This window comes from Trematomus bernacchii, unplaced genomic scaffold (genome assembly GCF_902827165.1).
Source record: "Trematomus bernacchii unplaced genomic scaffold, fTreBer1.1, whole genome shotgun sequence".
NCBI lineage: Eukaryota > Metazoa > Chordata > Actinopteri > Perciformes > Nototheniidae > Trematomus > Trematomus bernacchii.
In genome coordinates this window covers 12078919-12100979 of record NW_022987973.1, presented here as the reverse complement: position 1 = coordinate 12100979, position 22061 = coordinate 12078919, and the positions used below count along the sequence as shown (strand labels likewise).

Here is a 22061-nt window from a genome sequence, read left to right as displayed (position 1 = left end):
ATATCACTAAAGGTTCACTGTGATAATACAGAGTTTGTCTCAGCTATTGCTTTGCTCTATTCAGAAGTTATTCAGGAGGTTTTTACACAGACTGATTTTAGTGATATAGAAGGTGGAAGTAATAAATCAAACATAATATCCGTACTTCTGATTGTGTGTTTACAATGAAATATGTCAGCTTGGTAACAGTTGTCCATTATCAGGTTGCATTCCTGCATCATATCATCATTGTCCCCTCTGGTAATGTCTACTGTTACTGAGTATGTGAAGGGCGACATTCAAAAACATATACATACAAAAAATGAAGGGTTGGAAACGATGTCACAAAAAAGGTGTGAAGAATAAAATAACCCAAGGGAGGGGATGTCATGGATGCATTGCACATAACTGCAGAGGAGATCAACAGATGTCAGTGCAGGAGGTGCGTAATAAGTCAGTTTTTAAAAGTGAGGTAAAGATGAGAGAGTTGAGCTTCAACAATAAAGAAGGCAGGCTAATGGAGCAGGGATGATGCTCCATTCTTACCCTCCTCCCATGGGACAGCTGGGATGTCAACAAGGTCCACACCAGCTGACGAGCCTGCCCTCCACCCAGCAGCATATTAGCATCTCTTCCAGTGCGTCCAGCCCCCATTACCACTCCACACCCAGCCTTCCAGCTTTTAGGCTTTGGGGCCATGGGGATTGCCTTTTTAGGAGACACCTGATCACTGCTGAACTACCGGCTGCCCAACACAAAGAAACTCTTGATGCGTTTGTTTTCACATCCACCTTGGTACTGAGAAACTCTACAAAGCTCCACGAGTGGGAAGAGAGATTTTATTGAAGTGGAGACAGGTGGTAGCTCCACATCAAGCGGAAATCTTCATATTGTGAGAGCCGACGAAGTTGTTATTCAGGATGTTTTGGGGCAAGGGAATTTGTTCTTCTTCCTTGGTTCTGTGACCGTGAGTTTGGTTGATGTGCTGAAGAATTACAGCTGAAAGGAGGTAATACTTCAGCGTTTGTTTGTGCCAGGAGCCGTCTAGATCCCAGGAGAAGTGACCACTTCATTCAAGAGAACAACCTCTGTTGCTGTCCAGTATGATGGAGAAATTCAAGGCCGCCATGGTTTTGGGAGCTGTTGGTGATGCTTTGGGCTACAGAAAAGGAAACTGGGTAAACTGCCATTCAGGCAAGCAGATCCAAGAGGAGCTGGCCTCTCTGGGGGGACTGGGGGCCCAGAAACTGGACCCGGAAAACTGGCCCCTGAGTGATGCAACGCTGATGCACATCACCACAGCAGAAGCACTCATAACAGGTACGTTTAGGATTGATGTCAAGAATGACAAAGGATTGATGATTGTCTAAGAGGCAGATAACGGTGTGTAACTCATAACATTACTATATCATCAATTGCTGATTTATTCTGTTTTGCAATGTTGAATATCCAATCAGAATCAACACAAATGCCTTCATACAGAACTGAAACCTGTAGTTTTTTTTATCTGTTCAATAAAATACGGACCTAACATCACATCTGTTTTCATTTAAGACCAGAATAGCTTCTTCTGTACAGTCAATGGAAGCTGCTAATCGTTAACTGGCAGAACATTTTTGAAAGGAAAAACCTGCCTACATACCATAACCCATCACCCAATAGGTCATCAAAGACATAATCTCAGTAGAAGCCTTACTATATATCACTCAAACATCATTTCAAGCCCCCGCAGGGTGTTGCCGGGACAGAAAAGTCCAAAATAGATTACTTTGGAAAAGCGGACCCTCAGCTCTCCTTAACGGAACAATAGCAGGTCAGACTCCTCCATAATCTACCAGTATCAAGTTTGGCTGCAGACTTGCTTCAAAGCCGATGACCGTGGTCCTGTGAAATAGTGATGACATCCATTGAGATTAGGAAGCCCTATTTAGCCACAATCCAGCATGCCTGCACACACACTCACACATCAGCAGACTATATATGATGGAGTGGAATGAATGTTGCGAATGTGAGTGTTTGCTTTGTCAAATATCTCACCAGCATCCAGAAAGACAATGTGTAAAAATAAGGATTCTTTTCTCAGCTCCCTCTTAACACACCTTTATTGATAAATGTATACATTTTTATATCTTCGCTCTACCTCCATGTAACAGAATTAGCTAAATCCAGCCAAGAGGGTGACAATCCCCGTCTTTCATCAAAAATGTTTGACTACTTAATTATACTATTTTGTCATCATAGGCTCTCTTTCTCTCTCTCTCTCTCTCTCTCTCTTACTCACTCACATGTACCCACACAAACAAACAGTACACACATAAACCATTTCTAGCAGGATGGCTGGGGGCTCTGCTCGTGGATCCCTGTTGACCTCATGGTGTGTGGAAGTGACTCCACTCGCTCTAAAGGCATGCTGGTCCTAATCTTTGGTGTGGCAGGCTGAGGCTAAACTTAGCCTTCTGCAGCGCCACTCATCTCGCCTTGCATGCCAATCTTGACTGACTCTCAGTCACTGTGTATGTGTGTGTATGTCTGTGTGTCCAGATTACTGGTGTCTGGAGGACCTGTACCGGGAGCTGGTGCGCCTCTATGTTGAAGCCATGGTGTCGCTGCAGGGCAGAGCACCTGACCCGGCCACAGTGGAGGGATGTGTTCATCTCAAACCTCACAACTTCCTGCTCGCCTGGCATACACCCTTCAATGAAAAAGGTCATTGGAGATTGTAGAGATTTTCTTCTAAAATAACAACAATAGGGTCCCAACCAACACATTTTATCATCCATTTATTTGCTTATTCTTTTCTTGATTCCTCAAATTATCTTTTGGTCTAGTACAAAATGTCCATCCTTTCTCAAATGTCTCAAAGTCAAAATTACTTATACTATGAATTGATTATCAAAGTAGTTGGTGATTATTATTCTGTTTCTGTCTAATACAAATCATTAGAGCTATACACTACCTATTATGAAAATGTTGTTGTGGAAGTGTCCACTTGCTATACGTCTACTTTATGTCCAGGGTCTGGGTTTGGGGCGGCTGCCAAAGCCATGTGTGTTGGTATGAGATACTGGCAACCTGAGAGGATCAACAGTCTGGTGGAGGTCAGCATTGAGATTGGAAGGATGACCCACAACCACCCCACAGGTGACGATGTCAGCTTGTTTGAACCTTTCCAAACAAATCTGATTAGACCCCAGGCTGATTATTGTGCTGCATATCTAATTATACTTTACCTACAAGAACATGGATTTAATACTTTGGTGAGTTGTAGTTGTCATTACAGTAGAAACAATTGACTTCTGGTGTCACTCTTGGATTCAGGTTTCTTAGGCTCCCTGACAACGGCACTGTTTGCATCCTATGCCATCCAGGGGAAACCTCTGGTGACTTGGGGCCGTGAGCTCATGAAGGTCATCCCTCGAGCAGAGGACTACTGCAGGAAAACAATACGACACCTGGCAGGTTAGATTCTGTTTCTGTCTTTGTTAGTGAGGGACGAAGACACCATTTTACAGCTTGGTGGATTTATTCAGGTCAAGTGAAGCTTATGTAAAAAACAAAACAAAACCAGTTATATCAAAGGTCACCTATTATGCTAAATCGACTTATTCATGATTTGTATATATAAATATGTGTCCCCTCTGTGTAAAGAGATTCATAAAGTTTCAGGAAAAAATATCCTTTCTATTTTTTTCGTGATCCATTTATATAAAATCCAGTCTGAAAATGAGCTGATCAGATTTTGGCCACTTTGTGATGTCACAATGTTTTTTAGGTTGTGTAACCATTAGCCAATAACCAACCAAGGTAACCCCCCCAACCTTATCACCTGAATCTCCTCCTAGAGCACCATTGCTTTTTTTTTTAACCAAATATCTTGCAGAGGGGCGTGGGGAGTGGGGAGTGGGTAGTGGCACCTTATTTTCATCTAAAGCACATGTGTCAAACTCAAGGCCCGGGGGCCAAATCAGGCCCTTGGTGGATTTAATTTCGGCCCGCAGGATAATTTCTAATTACTATTAGATCTGGCCCGCGGGTATATTGCACGCACACCTTCACTCAATCCTGAGGATTTCCTCAGCTCAGAGCCTGACCCAAAACATTGATGAACTTGCACCCAAGATGAGATGCCAAGTATCTGGCTTAGTGTGCATCACGGAGTAGCAAACTGAGTTTAAATGTTTCCTTCTGCACTTTTTTTCTTGCGACAACAGGGCATGTTTGGTTTTTTCTTTGAGGGAAATTGTTTTTTTTGAAGCTGTTGTTGGCCTGTGGGAAAATGTAATCATAAGAAATGACTCAGATAGAGCCATAAGAAATGAATGCAACTGATTATTTAATGTTTAATGTTGTTTAGGCAATAATTTAAGCTTTGTTAGTTCCAGGTTTAATATGTGCAATAAGTTCATTTCAATAAGTTTTGCAATAAACATTGAACCAGTCCGGCCCTCGACTAGTACCGATTTTTTTATTTTGGCCCACTGTGTATTTGAGTTTGACCTCCCTGATCTAAAGTAACAGACACAGAATCAGCACTTTTGAAACACTTACGAGACATGTTTTGTATATAACTGAGAACTGTAATATATTGATGAAAAATATTATAATAGGGGACCTTTAACATGTGTTTCTTCGGTATAAGTCCAATTTTATTTTTCTTACATGTAACTGAGAGAGCATTAATTGAAACCAGTTATGTGTGATTGTGTGCAGAGTATCAGGAGAACTGGTTTTACTTTGAGGCCAAGTGGCAGTTTTACCTGGAAGAGAGAGAAATAGAGAACGAAGACCAGAACAAACCCACCTTCCCTGATCGCTATGACGCTGAGGAGACAGACAAGGTAAATACTACTTCTCTCTCACAAAAAAATACACATACAGTTTAGCTTACAGAACCCCTTACAGGAACATTGTGCCGCTGTTGCATTGTCTTCATCCTTACAGATTTATAAGCGCTGGAGCTCAGAGGGCCGTGCGGGCCGCAGAGGTCATGATTCCCCCATGATAGCCTACGATTCCCTCTTGGCAGCAGGGGGTGACTGGGCAGAACTGTGCAAAAGATCCATGTTTCATGGAGGTGAGTGCCTGCAAGACATTTCCAAACACAGATAGATCAATCACAGAGCCTGCTCACAAGTGACTTGTGTGAAAATGCTCTGTTTTGTAGGTGAAAGTGAAGCCACAGGCCTGATCGCAGGTTGTCTCTATGGCCTCATGCACGGCCTGAGTCAGGTTCCCCAAAGCCTGTACCAGGATTTGGACAAAAGGGAGCGTCTGGAGGAGCTGGGAGAAAAGCTTTACAAAGCAGCATCTGCAGAGAAGTGCATAGACATGTAATCCTTCTCTACACTGGCCTGAACCCTACTGGCTATCAGGGGAACTGCACAAGGCTGCTTCCCTTTGTCCCACACTTCCCTCTCTTTCTTAGAATCCTAATAGTCTATAGGGGCACCATGTCCTTTCCTTGCCTGTACTCCCCCCCACTCTTTGATTTTGCTTTGAATTGGAAAATAATGCAAATTTGAGGCAGAGGAACATCAAAAGAGAGACCATTTAGGGTATTGAGGTTCAGCCTTTGTCATGACTGCTTTCATTTGAGGTCATCTCTCTGGAGCTGCATCTGCACTCAGTTGCATATTTGTCAATTGATGGCAGGGAGGAATAACCTGTCTCCAACTCATATTATTCTGACAGAACTGTGAGGAAAAGAAAAACTATTCTGCTTTTTTAACTTTTATTTTAACTGAATAGTAAACCTCTCAAAATGAATACACGATAATTTCCTTCTCTGGCATTTTCCCTCTTCTAAAGCTAACCAGCATTAACACGAAGCACAAGGTTATGTCGTGTCATGGAGGATCTATTCCTTCAAAACATTGTGCAAACCTTTAATAAACTAACAGATTTTAAGATTCAGTAGTTTTGCATCTATATACATATTCTTTTAATAGTTTGAATACATAACATTGTTGATTCGTGCAATAGTATTACTTTTATCTTATACTGTGATAAACTATTATTTGCACTGTGATGCTCTTATCAGGTATAATATTAGTGTACTATTTTGTGAAAGTTACTAGCAATTTCCTGGTGAATATATAATGTGAATATTAAACTGGACTCAGATATATATCATGCATGAAGTGCCTGTCTTTTTTTTATCTTAACTACAAAATTAATTTTGATGAGCAGCTTGTATCCTATCTTAATTTGCTACCAGATCGCCTCAGAACCCTACTCTGCAATCCCCTGCACTAATAACAAGTAACAATTTCACGCTGCTGGAGCACCTCACTTCAAGTCTGAACATTTATCTGCTCTACTTTGCTGCGGGGCTGGGAGGAATTCTGGTATGTCCAGTTCAAGCTGAAGTTCTGTTTATTCACTCAAATAGAAGATTAATAAGTGAGAGACAACATCAAGCTTTTTGGAGATCACTTGGACTAGTTTTACCGCCCTTATTTAAAAATTGTGAGGTACCATTTTTACATTCTATAACCTGTTTAGTCTATTTACTACGTTCATTCTCAAAATAGTGCAAGACCAATAAAATGCTCTTCCAAGGTACAATTTATTAAAACATAATTGAAGAAAAACATTTTGTTCAATAATTGAGTTCTGTTAAAAGTCTCAGTGAGAATTAAGTCCAATTTTAACTACATTTTAACTAAATCAAATATTGAAAATCTCAAAACCCTGTGTTCAGTTGACATCACATTGTTGGTTATAAGTGACCTGACTGAAGTAATTACACACCTCCTTACAATTATGCATCCAGCACTGACACTGATTTAATGATTTGCCAATCAGCTGTCTAACTATTCAGGTATGCTGAAATCCAGATTGCTACAAGGATTAAGTTTTGCGTGTCCTTTATTCTCCATAGACCAGATTCTCGGAAAAGCAGTAACAGCCCTGATGCCAGTAAGTTGAGGAAGTTGATTAGAGACCGCAGCTGCCGTCCTGTTCTCCGAGGGATTCTGGAGAGTCTCCTGCATTACCTTACAAAGGATCTGCCCATGAGGACCAACGGAAACCAATATGGAGAGAAGCCATGGTTCGATGTTGTAGGCGAAAGTTACACAGATGTGCCTGATCAGGAAGTTGGGCAAACTCAACTTCATATAAGTTGCATCATTTTTCAGCCATCTGAAGAGCATAAAACGACCAACGGAAAGAGTGCTGGGACCAGTTTGAAAATTCCTGAAAGATGCTGTACAGAACGACCGAAAGACAGATGGCCAAGCAAGTACGGAGGAGATATAAAAACAGGAGGCTTAATACAACGACGTCTTACCACATTCCAGCTCCTCCAATCCAAATTCATACGCTCCACACCTAAACCTCCCATCACCCACCAAAGGGAAGTAGGAACTCTGTGCTCTGGCAGAGCATTGGCAGCTAATGTGAACCACTGCAGAGACAGTGAGAATGTCATCCACAAGAGGGATCGGACTAGAAGAGGACAAGGAATGAAGACAGGGGCCAGTGTCAAAGATATTGTGGCCAAGTTTGCTACAGCTGAGCAGAAAGAAAAGGGAGAGAACATGCTGAAGAAACAGCCAATCAAACCAAGTCTCATCGGAAAAGGGATACTCCTGTCTTCATTAATGGAGTGGTTTGAGAACATTGCCACTGTATGTAGGGGATCTGACTTAAGAGGTTCACATGAAAAGCCTTCTGCAAAAGTCAAGGTGACAAGTAATATAAAACAGAGGGTATCTTCTCATGAAACACAGCACCGAAAGGCACCAGATCTGCCTGTTCACAAACACAACCAACAAAAGCAGAAGAAAAGTAAATCTGTTGGACATCAGTTGAATAGAAATACATCTACAAATGGGCAAAACAACAAACAGCAAAGACCAGATCAGGCCATAGACTTTTTGACAAAAGTAAACTCAAGCATGGAAGAAAAAGATAATTTGAAAGCAGAACAAATTACGCAAACAGTGGGCCACCAATCAGGTCAAAACTCTGAAAGCCATTGCTCATTAAACCATACAGAACAAACTTCCAATAATGATGGTAAGGGTTGGAGGACAGAGGATTATGAGGAAATTCAGACTATAGCTGAAGAAACCAGTATCACCATCAAGTTCAAATATGGACATCCAGAGCTGCTCTGTCTATCATCTGTCACTGAGACGTTGCTCACAGAGCCTTGTAGGCTTCTTCCACAGGTAGAAGACGAGGTGATGTTGCATGTGGCGACCATCGTGACCTGCTGTCCTGTGTGGTCCACCTGTGTAGATTATTCTCCTAAACTATATTCCCTGGAACAATCAGAAAGCCCAACCTTGGAAAAGATACCAAACATGAAGATGGAAGTTTGTCATATAGATCTACAAAATGTGAGAATAAGTGACACAGCTCCTTCAGGGAGATGTCAAATGAAGCCGAAGATTGAGGAACTTTCTTCATATACAAGCCTCAAACCAATGGAGAAGAGAGCAGTGGAAGATCCAAGTGACACTGCAGCTCTTTCAGGGAGATGTCAAATAAAGCCAAACATTGAAGAACTTTCTTCAAATACAAGCCTTAAACCAATGGAGGAGAGAGCAGTGGAAGATCCAACCAAAGCTATGAACGTTCAAAGAAGGACGCCCATGTACGTTATCCCATGTGTTCGCAGATTTGGATTAGATGCTGCGGATGAGAGTCAATCAGGACCGCACCCAGAAATCATAACTCCTTTGGATGGAACAGGGACACTTAAGTCTGATAGTTCTATAACTGCTTTTGACCCTGGATCGGTGCCAATAGGAACAAACGTATTTCCTCCTAACAAAATGAAAGGACAAACCCTTATAACTGAAAAAAAACTAACCGGCAGTAAAGCACATGAAAAAGACAAGGAGGCCGGAGAGGGAAGAGAGGATGTAACAACAAAGGACATCAAATATAGTGTGCCACAAAGTTTGAGACTTTCTGAAGACAGTGCCATTAAGGATGCATTTGAAGACACCAGGATTTCTGCAGTAACATTAGCAAACATTCAACCTGAGAGACACAGTCCTAAACAGAGACCAAAGTACAAAACAATCAACTATGGGGATCCTTCAGTCAAACAAATATATAAACCCAAAACCATACGATTTACTGACACCTTTAACTTCTAGTTTGGTAGTATTTAACAGTGAGTGATGCACACACGAATGTTGTACAAGGAATTCAAATTAGGATTTTAGTTCATCTGAATGTACCCTCATGCGTTAGCAACAATACAAAGTTAATACAAAGTAACAGCTACAGAAACGCAGTGCAAACAAGTAATCTAATGTATAATTTAATAGGTTGACATATTCATAAAAGCGCTTTACAATATAGTCCACCTCAATATTTATTTATAGCAATGATAACGTCCAAATAAACTACTAGTTACACTGGCTGGCCAAGAACTTATCAGGTTGTTACAAATAGTAACGTTCCTCATATTATCAGGACTGTTAACTTCTTAGGCTGCATGGAGCCTTACATGTTATGCTGTATATATATATTTACATGTATAAACATATATGATAGGAGGACTCAACGTAGAAGTAAAGAGCTAAACAGTTTTACATTTGGAAGGTGAATTATGATTTAATTCAGTATAAATCTATGTTAATCCATCCATCCATTTTCATCCATCCCCTCTCCATAGCATCCTTTTCCAGCTCCTCCTATGCGCTCACAAGCCAGATTATTTCAGTGTCAGATGCATGCTGCTTACAGTTTTTTTCAGTTGCTAACACATTAAAATGACACATAAAGCATAGTTATTAAAACTCACACTCAAAGAGCAAAACCTCAGCTTAAATCTCCAAAACTCTAAACACATTTTCAGCTCCCCAATTTGCAATTCAACTTGGTACGTTTTGCAAGACACGTGGTTCTCTAAGTAAGACACATTTTCAAAACACTGCCATTATAATTGCTACACACATGAATCAATTAACAAATATACATGCCAAATGACCATAAAAACAGAACTTAATTTTGTAAAAATGTTAACTCTTCACAACAATGGATATATGGATAGCAGCAAGTGGGAATATGTAGAGGGAGGATAAGTAGTTGAAGAGTTATTTGCAACGGTTGAAGCTGTATGACCGTCAGGCTATAGGTGCATGCTTCTTCTGAATGTTGATGAGGGGCTGTGGCCAGAGCCAACTAGGGGACGAGATGCAGCCTAAGCACTTTTCTTTCCTCTGTTTTTTGTTAAAATATTTATTTTTCCTCAAAGTTTTCCTTTCGATTTACTGTATTTGACAGAGGCATCATTTTTGTTTACAACTGTAACTATGTGTTGTGCATGACTGTTGCACCAATTTGTTTTGGAGAAAAATAAAAGTATAACAACAGTATATTTTTGTTCCTGCACTTATCTTTGTAGACTTGAAAAAAATGTATATGCAGAATTCTCTACATACAGAATGACCTTAAAAGATGAGTGTGCTTTTGAGCACAATGGTGTGTAGTTGGTTGGACAAAGTGTCTTGAACTGTAAATAAAGTGTTTGCCAATTGGGTGCAAATGTTTGGTTTTGGTAAGTGCACTTAGTAATTCTGCAGGATATATGAGGTGTTTTGCACTTGTTTTGAGAAAATGAGCCATGTTTTCAAAAACGTGTGTAAGCAATTAAAAAAACCTTTATTCAATGATTTTAAATATGATAAATTGCATTTCAAACCATGCTTGAAGCTCAAATGCACGAGTGCAAAATACATTATACAAACCGGCTGCAGTGTATACAGACTCACTGACCCAGACACATTGCCAAATACATGGTCATGAAGGTTACAAGGCTTTTTATAAATGATTTTCAATCAAATATAAAGAGGATACTGTGGTGATGCCCACAGATGAAAGGTTGCAAACAGCTTTGACAAACATGTCACATGTGGCTGGAAACTCATCCTATTCAGAGATCCTACCCCACCCATCAGCAGGATTACATTACTGCTAAAACATGAGTCTGCATTTGCACTTACTTACTCTGGTATTTTCACAAGAGGATAAGAGACCGGGCCTACATGATCCATCATCCGTCCATCACAAGGCTTATCCTGATACGTAGCAGTGGCGATGATCAGGAGTATGGTGTTGTTATTTACTGTCTGTGTAGGGCAGAAACGCTTAAATCAAATTTGAAGTAATTTAATTTACTGTAAAAAAAATCTGTAATGTAGGCAGTAAATTGCTGTATTACCCACAGTAATTTACTTTTAATTTGTAATACAGTGTGATACTGTAGATTATGCTGCATTGTGGGAATATTATCCTTAGGCGGGAAATGTATACAGCACTTTAAAACCATACTGTAATATTACAGCACTACTGTAATGTTACTGTACAATGTACAGTAACATTACAGTATTGCAGCACATAGTTCTGCTGCATTGTGGGAATATTATCCTTAGGCGGGAAATGTATAGCAATTAAAAAATTATACTGTAATATTACAGCAATACTGTAAATAGTGTTGTAATGTTATGCGTCCCCAGCTGAATAATGGTCATACTCTCGAACTGATGGTATCCTTTTATTGTACACCCTTGCATGTATACATTAAGTATCAATGTACCAACGTAAGAGCTATGAAAAGAAAGAAAACACAATAATTAGCCACCATCTCACAGATAAAGCATCTCCATTCCTTGCATTTATAAACGTTACATTTCTAATACAAACTAAATAATGCAATTATAGCTCACTACTGCCCCCTAACTAACAGAGCAGAATAGCAGAACACATGTAGGCTAATATAGCAGTTTTGCTAATTCAAAAGCATGGACTCAAAACTCTGCAAAACTACGAAATAACACCACATAATATCAATACACATATTAATTAAAGTAATAACAAACCTTGTGCCCCTATCAGCCAGGTGCTAAAAAACCAACGTAACTAATTATTTTATGTTAATTTCTCCGTCATTCATCCGTCATTCAGGCTGCTTTTACACGGGAACGTTTGCGTTTATGCACAGTATGTGCTTTCAAAAAAATCTTCCGTTCACATGCATTCGTTTCATTTAACGTGTCTGTTGTGGTGTTTATGGAAATGAATACAAAAAGAACATATTAGTGCCACATGAAACATACATCCTATTTAAAAATGTTCCTTACTTAAACTAATTTGAGTACAAATTAACACACTAATAACATTTATTTCACCACGTGGTTTCCCCCTTTCCCCCCTCTAAATAGGAAACTACAGGAAACTGTTAAAATACAGCAATACGTAAACAGAACAACCCTTAGTAGGCTGTCATTTTACTGCAGTCCTGCCTGGAAGTGGATGACAGCTTGGAGACACAATAAACTCTGCTCCAGATTCTCTCATTAGCACATAATCAAATTGGAATCAATCTGGTGATTTCATTAAGTAACGTTTGCGTCATTTTCAATTGCTGTCACCTTTTCCATTATGAGTAAGATGTTCCCCTCTGTGATGTGCTGATGCCAGACCAGACAGAGACACATTTGACAGATGGGTGGAATATGTTTGAATTCATTTATTTTCATAAACCCAGGGCCAGAGCGGAGTACGACTCCTGACTTTTCCTTGTGTTTTATTTTTTATATATATCTGTTGTAATTTATTGTCTTTTATTGTGATTGTAGTAATGTGTTTTTATTACATGTACAGCACTTTGGCTCGACCAAAAATCGCTTTTAAATGTGCTTTATAAATAAAACTTGATTTGATTTGATTTGATTTTGTTTAGCTTGTCATATTTGCAAAATCTCTGAATCACCTAAAGACTGTGTATATAAAAGGAATCACCCAGGCAGCAGATATGTTTGAGTCAGGTATATTTGACTGACTGTAGCAACAGCTCAGGTGAGCAGGTGGCTGCATGCAGGTGCTGCTACGTGGCTGCGCTGCGAAGGGCGCGGCTACTTAGCATGTTTGCTGCCTTTATGTGTCGTCGGACACACAACACGTACCTCGTCGAAGTAACCACCAGTTATGTAACTGCTAATCTACATGTTGAGTTAAGCATAGGAGCAAAAACATTAAGATCAGATGCATAACAACAGTTTTGAATATAACTATATTTCAGACACATTGGCCTAGATCAATATAAGTAAAAATAATACAATAAATACCATTAAAACATAGATGCGATCATAGAAGTTGACAAGTAGGCTATACAAGTTAAGGCTACATTAACAGAATCTTCATATAACATGTTGGTGATAGGCAAACATATTGGCAAAATGAGGAACGCTTCAAGAATTTGGGTAACTCGGTCTATCCATACACTCTTCTCAGATGCACTTCTTTTTCCAACCAAAGTGCCGTGAATGCACCACAGAATCAGGACAGCATCTTGCCTTCCCTTGAGGACAGCACTGAAGTGGGATATTCCGGGAATCACTCGAAAGCAGCATTAGGTCTGATTGACGTGTGGCGTCCTGGGGCCATTACGTCACGAGTCCGAAATCTTCCATGGAAGTAGTAAGTTAGTTCGGACAACGAGAGTAGAAGTGACTTGTATCATGTGGTTGCATTAATGTAGTGGTTATCGGAGCTTCAGGCCGGTTAGTTGCACTCCGAGCAGCAGCAGGTGCATGCGGATGGCGATAAAACTCAACTCTACTCTCTACACACGGCTAAGACATCGGCGGATCATTAAAACAACATTTGACGAATTGAATAATACGAGTACTTTGCTCAAGGAATCGCTAAAGAATGTTTTTCCCGTCTTTCCCGTTTCGGGAATAGCATGGAAAATTGCAGGAAAAAAGGCAGCGATCTCGTCCCCGTCTTTCCGCACGCAAACATGGAGAAAAGTTAAAAGCGAACTTTAACTTAAACCAACCGTGACTCCGACGTTAATGTGAAGTTTATCATTGTTGTTTTGACATATCTTGGGGGAAACCAACAACGGTGGATTCATGGTGAGACTCTAGCACAGATTGTCAGGATATCACCGGAGAAGAAGAGGCAATGGAGAAGAAGAGCAAGCCAGCCCAGAGGACCCGCTCCCCGGACGGTAGCGCCAGAGACAGGGTGGACAGGTAACCAGGGCTCTCTCAGCCTAATAAAACCTTTAAAAACATGTTTGATCGATATCTGGAGGCCAGTAACTGAACTGAAAAGTCAACTCAGAAACAGCCAATTGTTTTATTTCTCATTTTGTTCAAATTGGAAGCAGTAAGGTTAGCTAACTGACGTAAACTACTTTAAACCGTTGACGTTACTTGAGTTGTTAACTAGCGGCTACTCTTTAATGGTTACAGGTTGTGGTATTTTAACAGCTTTCAACACATGTTTGTAGTTTTAAACCCATAAAGTTCAGTATGCAATGTGTATGACTACTGAAACATTGTTGTACTAAATACACTTTACAGAAAGATATGTATAGTTCCCTTAAAAGTGAACTCAGTTGTAATGATCTGATTTAAACAGACATATTGGAACATTGTAAACAACTTTACATTTAAAATAAAAAAAAACTACCTTCAGGAAGATGATGTTCACTAAACTGTCTTAGAGTGGTGTTGATTCAATGGTATGGTCATCATAGAGGTTGTAGTTTGTAGCTCTATTGCAGTTAATAGTGGTGTTCCCAATTTATATCAATGAGGGTAGTCTAAGTATTAGAAACTACAGCCTCCAAAATGAACATTACGTTCAATCAACACCTTTCTAAATCGGAACATAACCTTCAAAAAGGTATACAGTTGTACCTAATAAATTGGCAACTGAATGAACATGGGACTGGAGTGGATTTGCCCTTGATAAAGTGCAGTTGACTAAATCTGTCTGCAAGTAAACTTAGGCTAATTATCTATTTTCTGTGTAGATGATTGAAATCCACGCTCTTCATGGCAGTACATGTTGAATGACTTATTTTGTTAAAGGGAGCTGTTGCACAGTTCACACAAACGGTGATAACCTAAACTAACACCTGGAATCAGGTGCCACATTCACACACTCCAGGTTGATAACGTGTGCCCTTGCTTCTGCTTTGACAACAAAGTCATGTAAAACATAGCATTTGCATGATGATGCCTTCCTTTTCACCCAGTATTTGGAGAACAACACTAGTTAGAGCCTGTGCTGTGTGTAGTCTATACAGTAGTAAAGGGATTAAGTCTGTTAAATATTTTCAAAACAGATGTAGCAGCCTGCCACACTGCTGGTCTAGTAACTGCATGTATTCTACAGGGATGACTTTGCTCTTGTAAAAGGGTTAAGCTGCAGGAAGATTATGGTGTTACCTAAGGCATTAGGTTGAGCCACCTACATACACAACTTTTTCATTTAGAACCAGATGTAGATGTAGCTAATGTGAATACTAATTAATGACAATAACTGTTTGTTTCAAGTGCTTTTTTACATTACTTTTTACAAAATGTTTATAATACCAAGTTCAATATTTGAACTGCATTATAAATTAAATGTTATGTTCAGCCAAAGTTGTTTATTTGTCTTCAGTCTTTCTTTAAATTCAATCAATTACATCATGGTTTACAAGGAAAAGCACATAAACAGCTGACACTGCTCTCATGTGAATGCTTGGTGATTCAGGTGATGATTGTGATAAACTAAATCAAAGAATCATTCATCCTTTTGAAGTGTTTCATTAAACAGTTTCTAACTCTTTTTGGCACAGCGTGGATCCGTATGGCTTTCAGCGCTCTAAGGACTTTGATTACGAGTCATATGAGGAGCTCATGTCTGAGTATCTAGTGGTGCTGACCCGACGTACCATCAAGTGGTCCAAACTACTAAAGGGGAAAAGAAGAGTGCAGAAGAATGTAAAACGTGAGTGCTAAAATTGAACACGGCAGGATCTTCACATACTGAGCACACAACATAAAACTGAACGAAACCTAACCTCTCCTTCAGTGAAGCGCTACGTACGCAAGGGGATTCCCAATGAGCACCGGGCTCTGATCTGGATGGCCGCCAGCGGGGGTCAGGACCAGCTAGAGAAGAACCCAGGATACTACCAGTCCCTGCTCGGAGCCCAGCACGACCCCAAACTGGTGGAGACCATCTGCACAGGTCAGACTGCAAACTGTTTCTCATTCACTCCCACGGCATTCAGTAGAGATGCATCAATCGATCGGCAGCCTTTCAGAACTGTTCGGCCATGCCCTGTGACTGATCAGTCTCTTGTATTTCATTTTTGGCCTGTCAAATTGAAACGCATGGCAAAGAATGTCACTTATAGTTCTTATAAAGAAAGAAAATCAGAATCAGCCAAGACAAATATTAATCAGTGCATCTGTACCACCCAAACATCCTTAAAGAAACCTGAAACTAATGTGTTTCTTTCCCAATTTGAGTCTGAAATATATTTCCTGTAAAGTTTTGCTTCGCATTGCCATTTTCATCATGTGGTCCAAATGAATAAAACAACATTTTACAACCCCAGTCAGGGAAATCTTTCTAACCCTCTGAGGGTGATTGAGTCAGTGTGCTGATGTGGCTGAATGCTGGCTGGTTATTGCTGACTGTAGCCCACAGTGGCAGACACACTACAGAGCCACAGCCAACAGTCGGCTACACTGATGATTGGTGTTCAGAGTCATGACACTTTGTATTTTCTGGCATCCCCTTTGTGGCTTTATGAGTAAGTGAGACTGTTCTACAACCAGACCAGCTCCCATGTTGATGTTTCCTCCTGTCAGATATTGACTTGGCATACAGACAGAAAACTGCAATGTGTTAATGAGTATGTGAGATAAAGGAGTCCAGGAAAGCCAGCTTGAGTAATAAGTGTGAAGTTGAGTTATATGCTTAAACACTGCTCAGTGGGTTATAATAAAATGACCAAGGACTGTGTAAAGTTATCCTGAGCACAATCTTTTTATCCTCTCTCTGAGATCACAAGGTAAACAACACTTTAACCGTAAGGACCTGGTTTCAAAATAATAGACCATGAATGTGTGCTCGTATGTATTTGAAGAGTCTCCAAGAAATTAATCTTTGCACTAGCCATGGGCCCCCCCATGTAATATTTATTGTGTATTCAGTCTGTAAACACTGGAAATACAGTTAATATATTTGAGCCAACTGTGTGTGTGTGTGTGTGTGTGTCCAACAAAACAACGCAACAAACAAGAGGAAATGAAAATGTATCGTTGTATGACCTGCAGTGTTTTACTTATTGTCAAAAAACAGCATACCGTTCTGTTTCTAATTCACATAATTTCATCTTTGTTGTTTTTTAAAATTGTATTCTTGTAAAGTGACTTTGAGTGCTTAGAAAGAGCTTTAGAAACCTAACGTATTATTATTATTATTATTATTATTATTATTATTATTATTATAACTGGGTATATAGCATAAAGCAAACTGTTGTGCTCTTTATTTTAAATCAACATGCTCTTATGCACCGATCAACACACAAACACACGGCAGCTCTGAATACTTGTTTCTTTGGTGTGTTTTTTTCCTTTTAGACTTGAACAGAACATTTCCAGACAACGTGGCGTTCCGCAAGACAGCCAACCCATGTATGCAGAAATCTCTGTATAACGTGCTGTTGGCCTATGGCAACCACAACCCAAATGTGGGCTACTGTCAGGTAATATCACTGCAAAGATCCAGCCTTAAGTGTATTTTGATGAATATAATTTTTTTTACAGCATCTTACACTTTTGATATCAAATTATGCAGTTTTTCATATAGTTTCTTTATTGTTTATTGTGCTGTATGACTAACATTTTCAATGAAGGCTTAGGTCTGTTTTTGAGCAGGCTGTTTGTGTCAGTATTGCCTATGTTAATAATTACCATGTGAATGGCAAATTTCATTCACCAAAGTGCGTCCAGCTTGCTTTGCAATTCAAATGACAGCAGGGCTTTGTTGATGTCTACATTTCTTATGAAGTATCACTCGAAAACATCCGTCTGTAACCAAACTCAGGAAGCCTGATCTGGATTGAATGTTTTTGTTTTGGTGCCGCTTTGTTTCATTGCCAGCGTACACTTCCTGCTCTCTCTCCTGGATGCTTTATTAAAGAGCTCTAGGGCAGGATTTCAAGATTCATGTGACCATGACCTGAGTTTGTGTCTTTTTCTTTTTTCCTTCAGGGGATGAACTTCGTTGCAGGGTATCTACTTATCATTACAAAAGATGAAGAGAAGTCCTTCTGGCTGATGGATGCACTGCTTGGTAGAATCTTACCAGGTGTGTATGCGTCTTGATGTATGTGTGTGTGTGTAGATGTTGTAGTTGTCCCTTTTCTCTGAGCTAAGAATAATCCTGTTGGTCACATGGTCTTTATCTGGCCAAGGCTTAAGACCTACAGTACACTTCCTTTGTATCATGCACTCACTCAAAGTAGTAAATGTCACTATGAATTCAAACTGTTTTCCATTTATCCTGTTGTTTACATTGATGTATTCAAATTTGTTTGGAAGAGCAATGTGTAACTCACAATGATGCTTCTGTGTGTGGTTTCAGACTACTACAGTCCCGCCATGATGGGGCTGAAAACGGACCAGGAAGTGTTGGGGGAACTGGTGAAAGTTAAAATCCCCGGAGTGTGGCAGACCATGATGGATCATAACGTCATGTGGAGCCTCGTGGTGTCCCGATGGTTCATCTGTCTTTACATAGACGTCCTGCCAGTAGAGGTGAGTGGTTCTGTGTGTGTTTCATAGTGCGGACACGAGGGAAGATTTGACATTTCCACCGCAATGTATACAGCACATTGTATCCTGATTAATTCAACATTTTAGGAAAGCTTGATAACCGACAGTGTGGAAAGACAGACGTACTTTCTGGTCATTTGCATCGGAATCAAGTTTATTGGTGCGTTTACACTTACAAGGAATTTTCTTTGGTGTCTGGTGGTGCGAACATAAACATTCTAAGAAAATATGTTGAAATAATAGGTAAAAAAATAAATATATAAGGATAGTAAAAAAATAAGTATTTTTAGGAAACAATTTAACATTCAAAAAGGATAACAAAGACAAGTATTTACACCAAATTCTAATTGAACTATACAAAGAACCTTAAAAGCTAAAAAACTCAAACACTAAAAATAGGACAATATATGGCAAACTACAGTGTATTATATTTTAAAGTTTAGGGCTGCGCAGACATGAGTGCAAAAATGTGCAAAATGCAGTCAGAGAGTTGAGCATGAACATGGCTCACAGTATTAAGAAAGAAAAAAAAAAAGTTCACATGATGTGCATTAATGTAATCCATAATGTTTGTGGGGTGGATCAAAAGTCACTGTTCAGATGACATGATGTAGGACTTTATGGGATAGATACGGTATATGAGAAAGCAAAGGTGTTATAAACTTAACATTTTGGTTGATAAATTGTTTCTCATTTCTCAAACAATAAAAGCTCTTCATGTGATTTATACGAGAGCTGCTTTTAGTGGATTCAGATATAAATATAAATATATAACTCCTGTTGTTCCAATAGCCAGCTCACCATGTAAACAGTCCTTGCTGTTGCTCACTCCCTCTGTTGGTCTGGGGATGGGCGTGCTCTGTTATGTCTGTTTTCCAAATAACATACACAGAGCTCCAGGAGGAGGGCGTAACACTTGCAGATGTTCACATTATTCACTCCAGATTCCCCCTCCCCACACAGACACTGCACTGACACTAAATACTGCAGCCACAAGGATTCCTCACTAATGTCCCACCCCTAGATTTATTTAAGGGTTCCTCCGGCAGTGTCCAAGTTATACTCTGCTCCATTTGAAAGGAGTAGAGGCCATGGTTGTAAATGTATAGTTTAAAGGTAGCTGGTAAGGAGGTTCAATGTAAGGAAAATAAGAAGAATTGGAGTAAAGATAATACAAAGAATACATTCCTCACTTCCCTTAATCTTTACACTGAAAAGTGCTTTCTTATTTGGTGCATTAGAAAGACAGCGAATTTAAATCACAATTTTCCTTTGGTTTGCAAAATAAGATACATTAATGGCCCAGGTACTTGTTTGAGGACTCAGTTAATGCTAAGTAAATTAATATAAAATGCTGTATGCTGAGGTAGCCAGTTTCATTCTTGTTGTCTCTCTGCAGACAGTTCTGCGGATCTGGGACTGCCTGTTCTACGAGGGTTCTAAAATCCTGTTCCGCGTGGCCCTGACTCTGATCCAGCACCAGCAGGCTCTGCTGCAGCAGGCCCAGTCCCTGCCGGACGTCTGCCAGAACTTCAAGCAGATCACCCAGGGACCATTTGTGGAAGAATGTCACACTTTCATGCAGGTAAAAAAGGAAGGAGGAATCACATCACTGCTTTTTATTTAAAGGTCACCTATTATGCAAAATCCACTTTTTCATGTCTTTTATACATCAACATGTGTCCCCTCTGTGTAAAGAGATTCTGAAAGTTTCAGGAAAAAAAGATTTGCTCTCTTACTGTCCTGATCCATTTATATAAAAACCTGTCTGAAAATAAACTGATCAGACTTTGGCCACTTTGTGATGTCATAATGTTTTTTTGGCTTGTGTAACCATTAGCCAATCACCAACCAAGGTAACCCCCCCCCCCCACACCTTATCACCTGAATCTCCTCCGAGAGCACCATTGCATTCTTTTTAACCAAATATCTCGCAGAAGGGCGTGGGGAGTGGCTCCTTATTTTCATCTAAAGTAACACAGAGAATCAGCACTTTTGAAACAGAGGGGTTTATGGGATGCTACAAGTCATGATCTGTTTGGTATCATGACACTTCAGACGCATGTTTTGTATATATCTGAGAACTATAATATATTGATGAAAAACAGTATAATAGGGGACCTTTAAAATGTTATCCACTGGAGGAAAGACCAATCCATATCAAACGGATGTCCATTGTTACTTATCAGCTGCCTTTAATCCGATAATCCTTGTGTCTTTCCTAGAAAATCTTCACTGAACCAGGAAGTCTCTCCATTGCAACCTTGAGTAAGCTGCGGGCGACTTGTCGATCTCGCATCAGTGCAGAAGAACACTGAACCAACCTGTTGCGCCATTTCAATACACATTCCACCGGGATGAGCCCCGAGCGCTCGTTTGCACCTTCTTCTTTTTTACTGACACATGAATGTCACAGTGACTCTCACATGCTGTTGAGGTTTTGTCATATTTAAGACAATTCTACAGCCCAAGTGTAATTATGTTGTGAAATGAGAATATTCTTAGCAATGTATGAGCTGAGCATTCCATTGGGAATTAACTTGTAGTTGCTTGCTTTTGTTAAATGATGCACTTTACTCCAGAAAGTCAGAGACACTAGAGAAAAAAAAGATTAGCAGCCGGGTCAGATAAATGTGTCGGCCTACTGTATTTCAAATTGATGGTAAATGAAGACTGACAATCGAATGCTGTAACTGAATGAGAGTTATGCAGAAACAGATTTTCAAACATTTCAAAATCTGAATAATGCATTATTGTCTGTGTTCAATATTTGAGCAAATGTCATAGTAAGCATAATTGAAGTGTACTATAATGAAAAGATTGAAGTGTAACTAAGAAAAAGCTGCTCTTTTCACACAAAGAGGTTTCCTGTTTGTTCTGTGCAGGGTTATTATCCTAAACTAACACGAAAATAAGCAGTTCAAGTTCAATCAATTTGTGATATTGAACCACAACAGATGAACACACTTGACATTCCAGGAGATGGTGATATTGCTTCACAATGAATCCCTGATGTGGATGCTGTCTAGTTTTGTAGAGTTTAATGACATAACCATGATTTATATTGTAATAGATCAAATGTCATTTAACCAAGCAATTCCTCTCAGGTGTACTGTCCTATTTCAAAAATATTTAAATATTATGAACATTCCTACAGTTTTCTAACCCATATATATGTTGGTATGTTAATCATGTCACATGCTTCTGGGACATTCAACCTGGCTCTAACCAAACCGAACCTTTGTTGGAAAACTGACACTCTTACTAAAACTGAATTAAACCAAAAGAAAAAAAAGAAATTCAAACTATAATGTCATTGGTTCTATGTTTAGGTTTTGTTGACCGTAACATTTTATAGACGTGATATCAAATGTTGTTTCACTGTTCCTAAATAACCCTGCATTGATCCCAGCTCTGAGTATTAGGTGTTAAATACCACACACAGCTCAGAGCAAACTCCTTTATGACTTCATA

The 22061-nt window shown here is 39.6% G+C and overlaps 2 protein-coding genes across 2 annotated transcripts; both read left to right on the top strand.

The window, feature by feature from the left end:
* Window positions 1-686: 686 nt before the first annotated feature.
* adprhl1 (ADP-ribosylhydrolase like 1) lies at window positions 687-6086 on the top strand. Its single transcript, XM_034116817.1, has 7 exons — window positions 687-1299; window positions 2521-2685; window positions 2995-3120; window positions 3298-3438; window positions 4690-4817; window positions 4921-5053; window positions 5144-6086. Exons 1-7 carry the CDS (start codon window positions 1083-1085, stop codon window positions 5311-5313), a joined length of 1080 nt encoding a protein of 359 aa, XP_033972708.1. The 5' UTR covers window positions 687-1082; the 3' UTR covers window positions 5314-6086.
* Window positions 6087-13293: 7207 nt separating this feature from the next.
* On the top strand, window positions 13294-21892 carry grtp1a (growth hormone regulated TBC protein 1a). Its single transcript, XM_034116432.1, has 9 exons — window positions 13294-13428; window positions 13830-13991; window positions 15593-15744; window positions 15829-15987; window positions 17391-17515; window positions 18024-18120; window positions 18397-18569; window positions 19987-20172; window positions 20813-21892. The coding sequence occupies exons 2-9, from the start codon at window positions 13921-13923 to the stop codon at window positions 20903-20905; spliced, it is 1056 nt and encodes a 351-aa protein (XP_033972323.1). The 5' UTR covers window positions 13294-13428; window positions 13830-13920; the 3' UTR covers window positions 20906-21892.
* The last annotated feature ends 169 nt before the right edge of the window (window positions 21893-22061 follow it).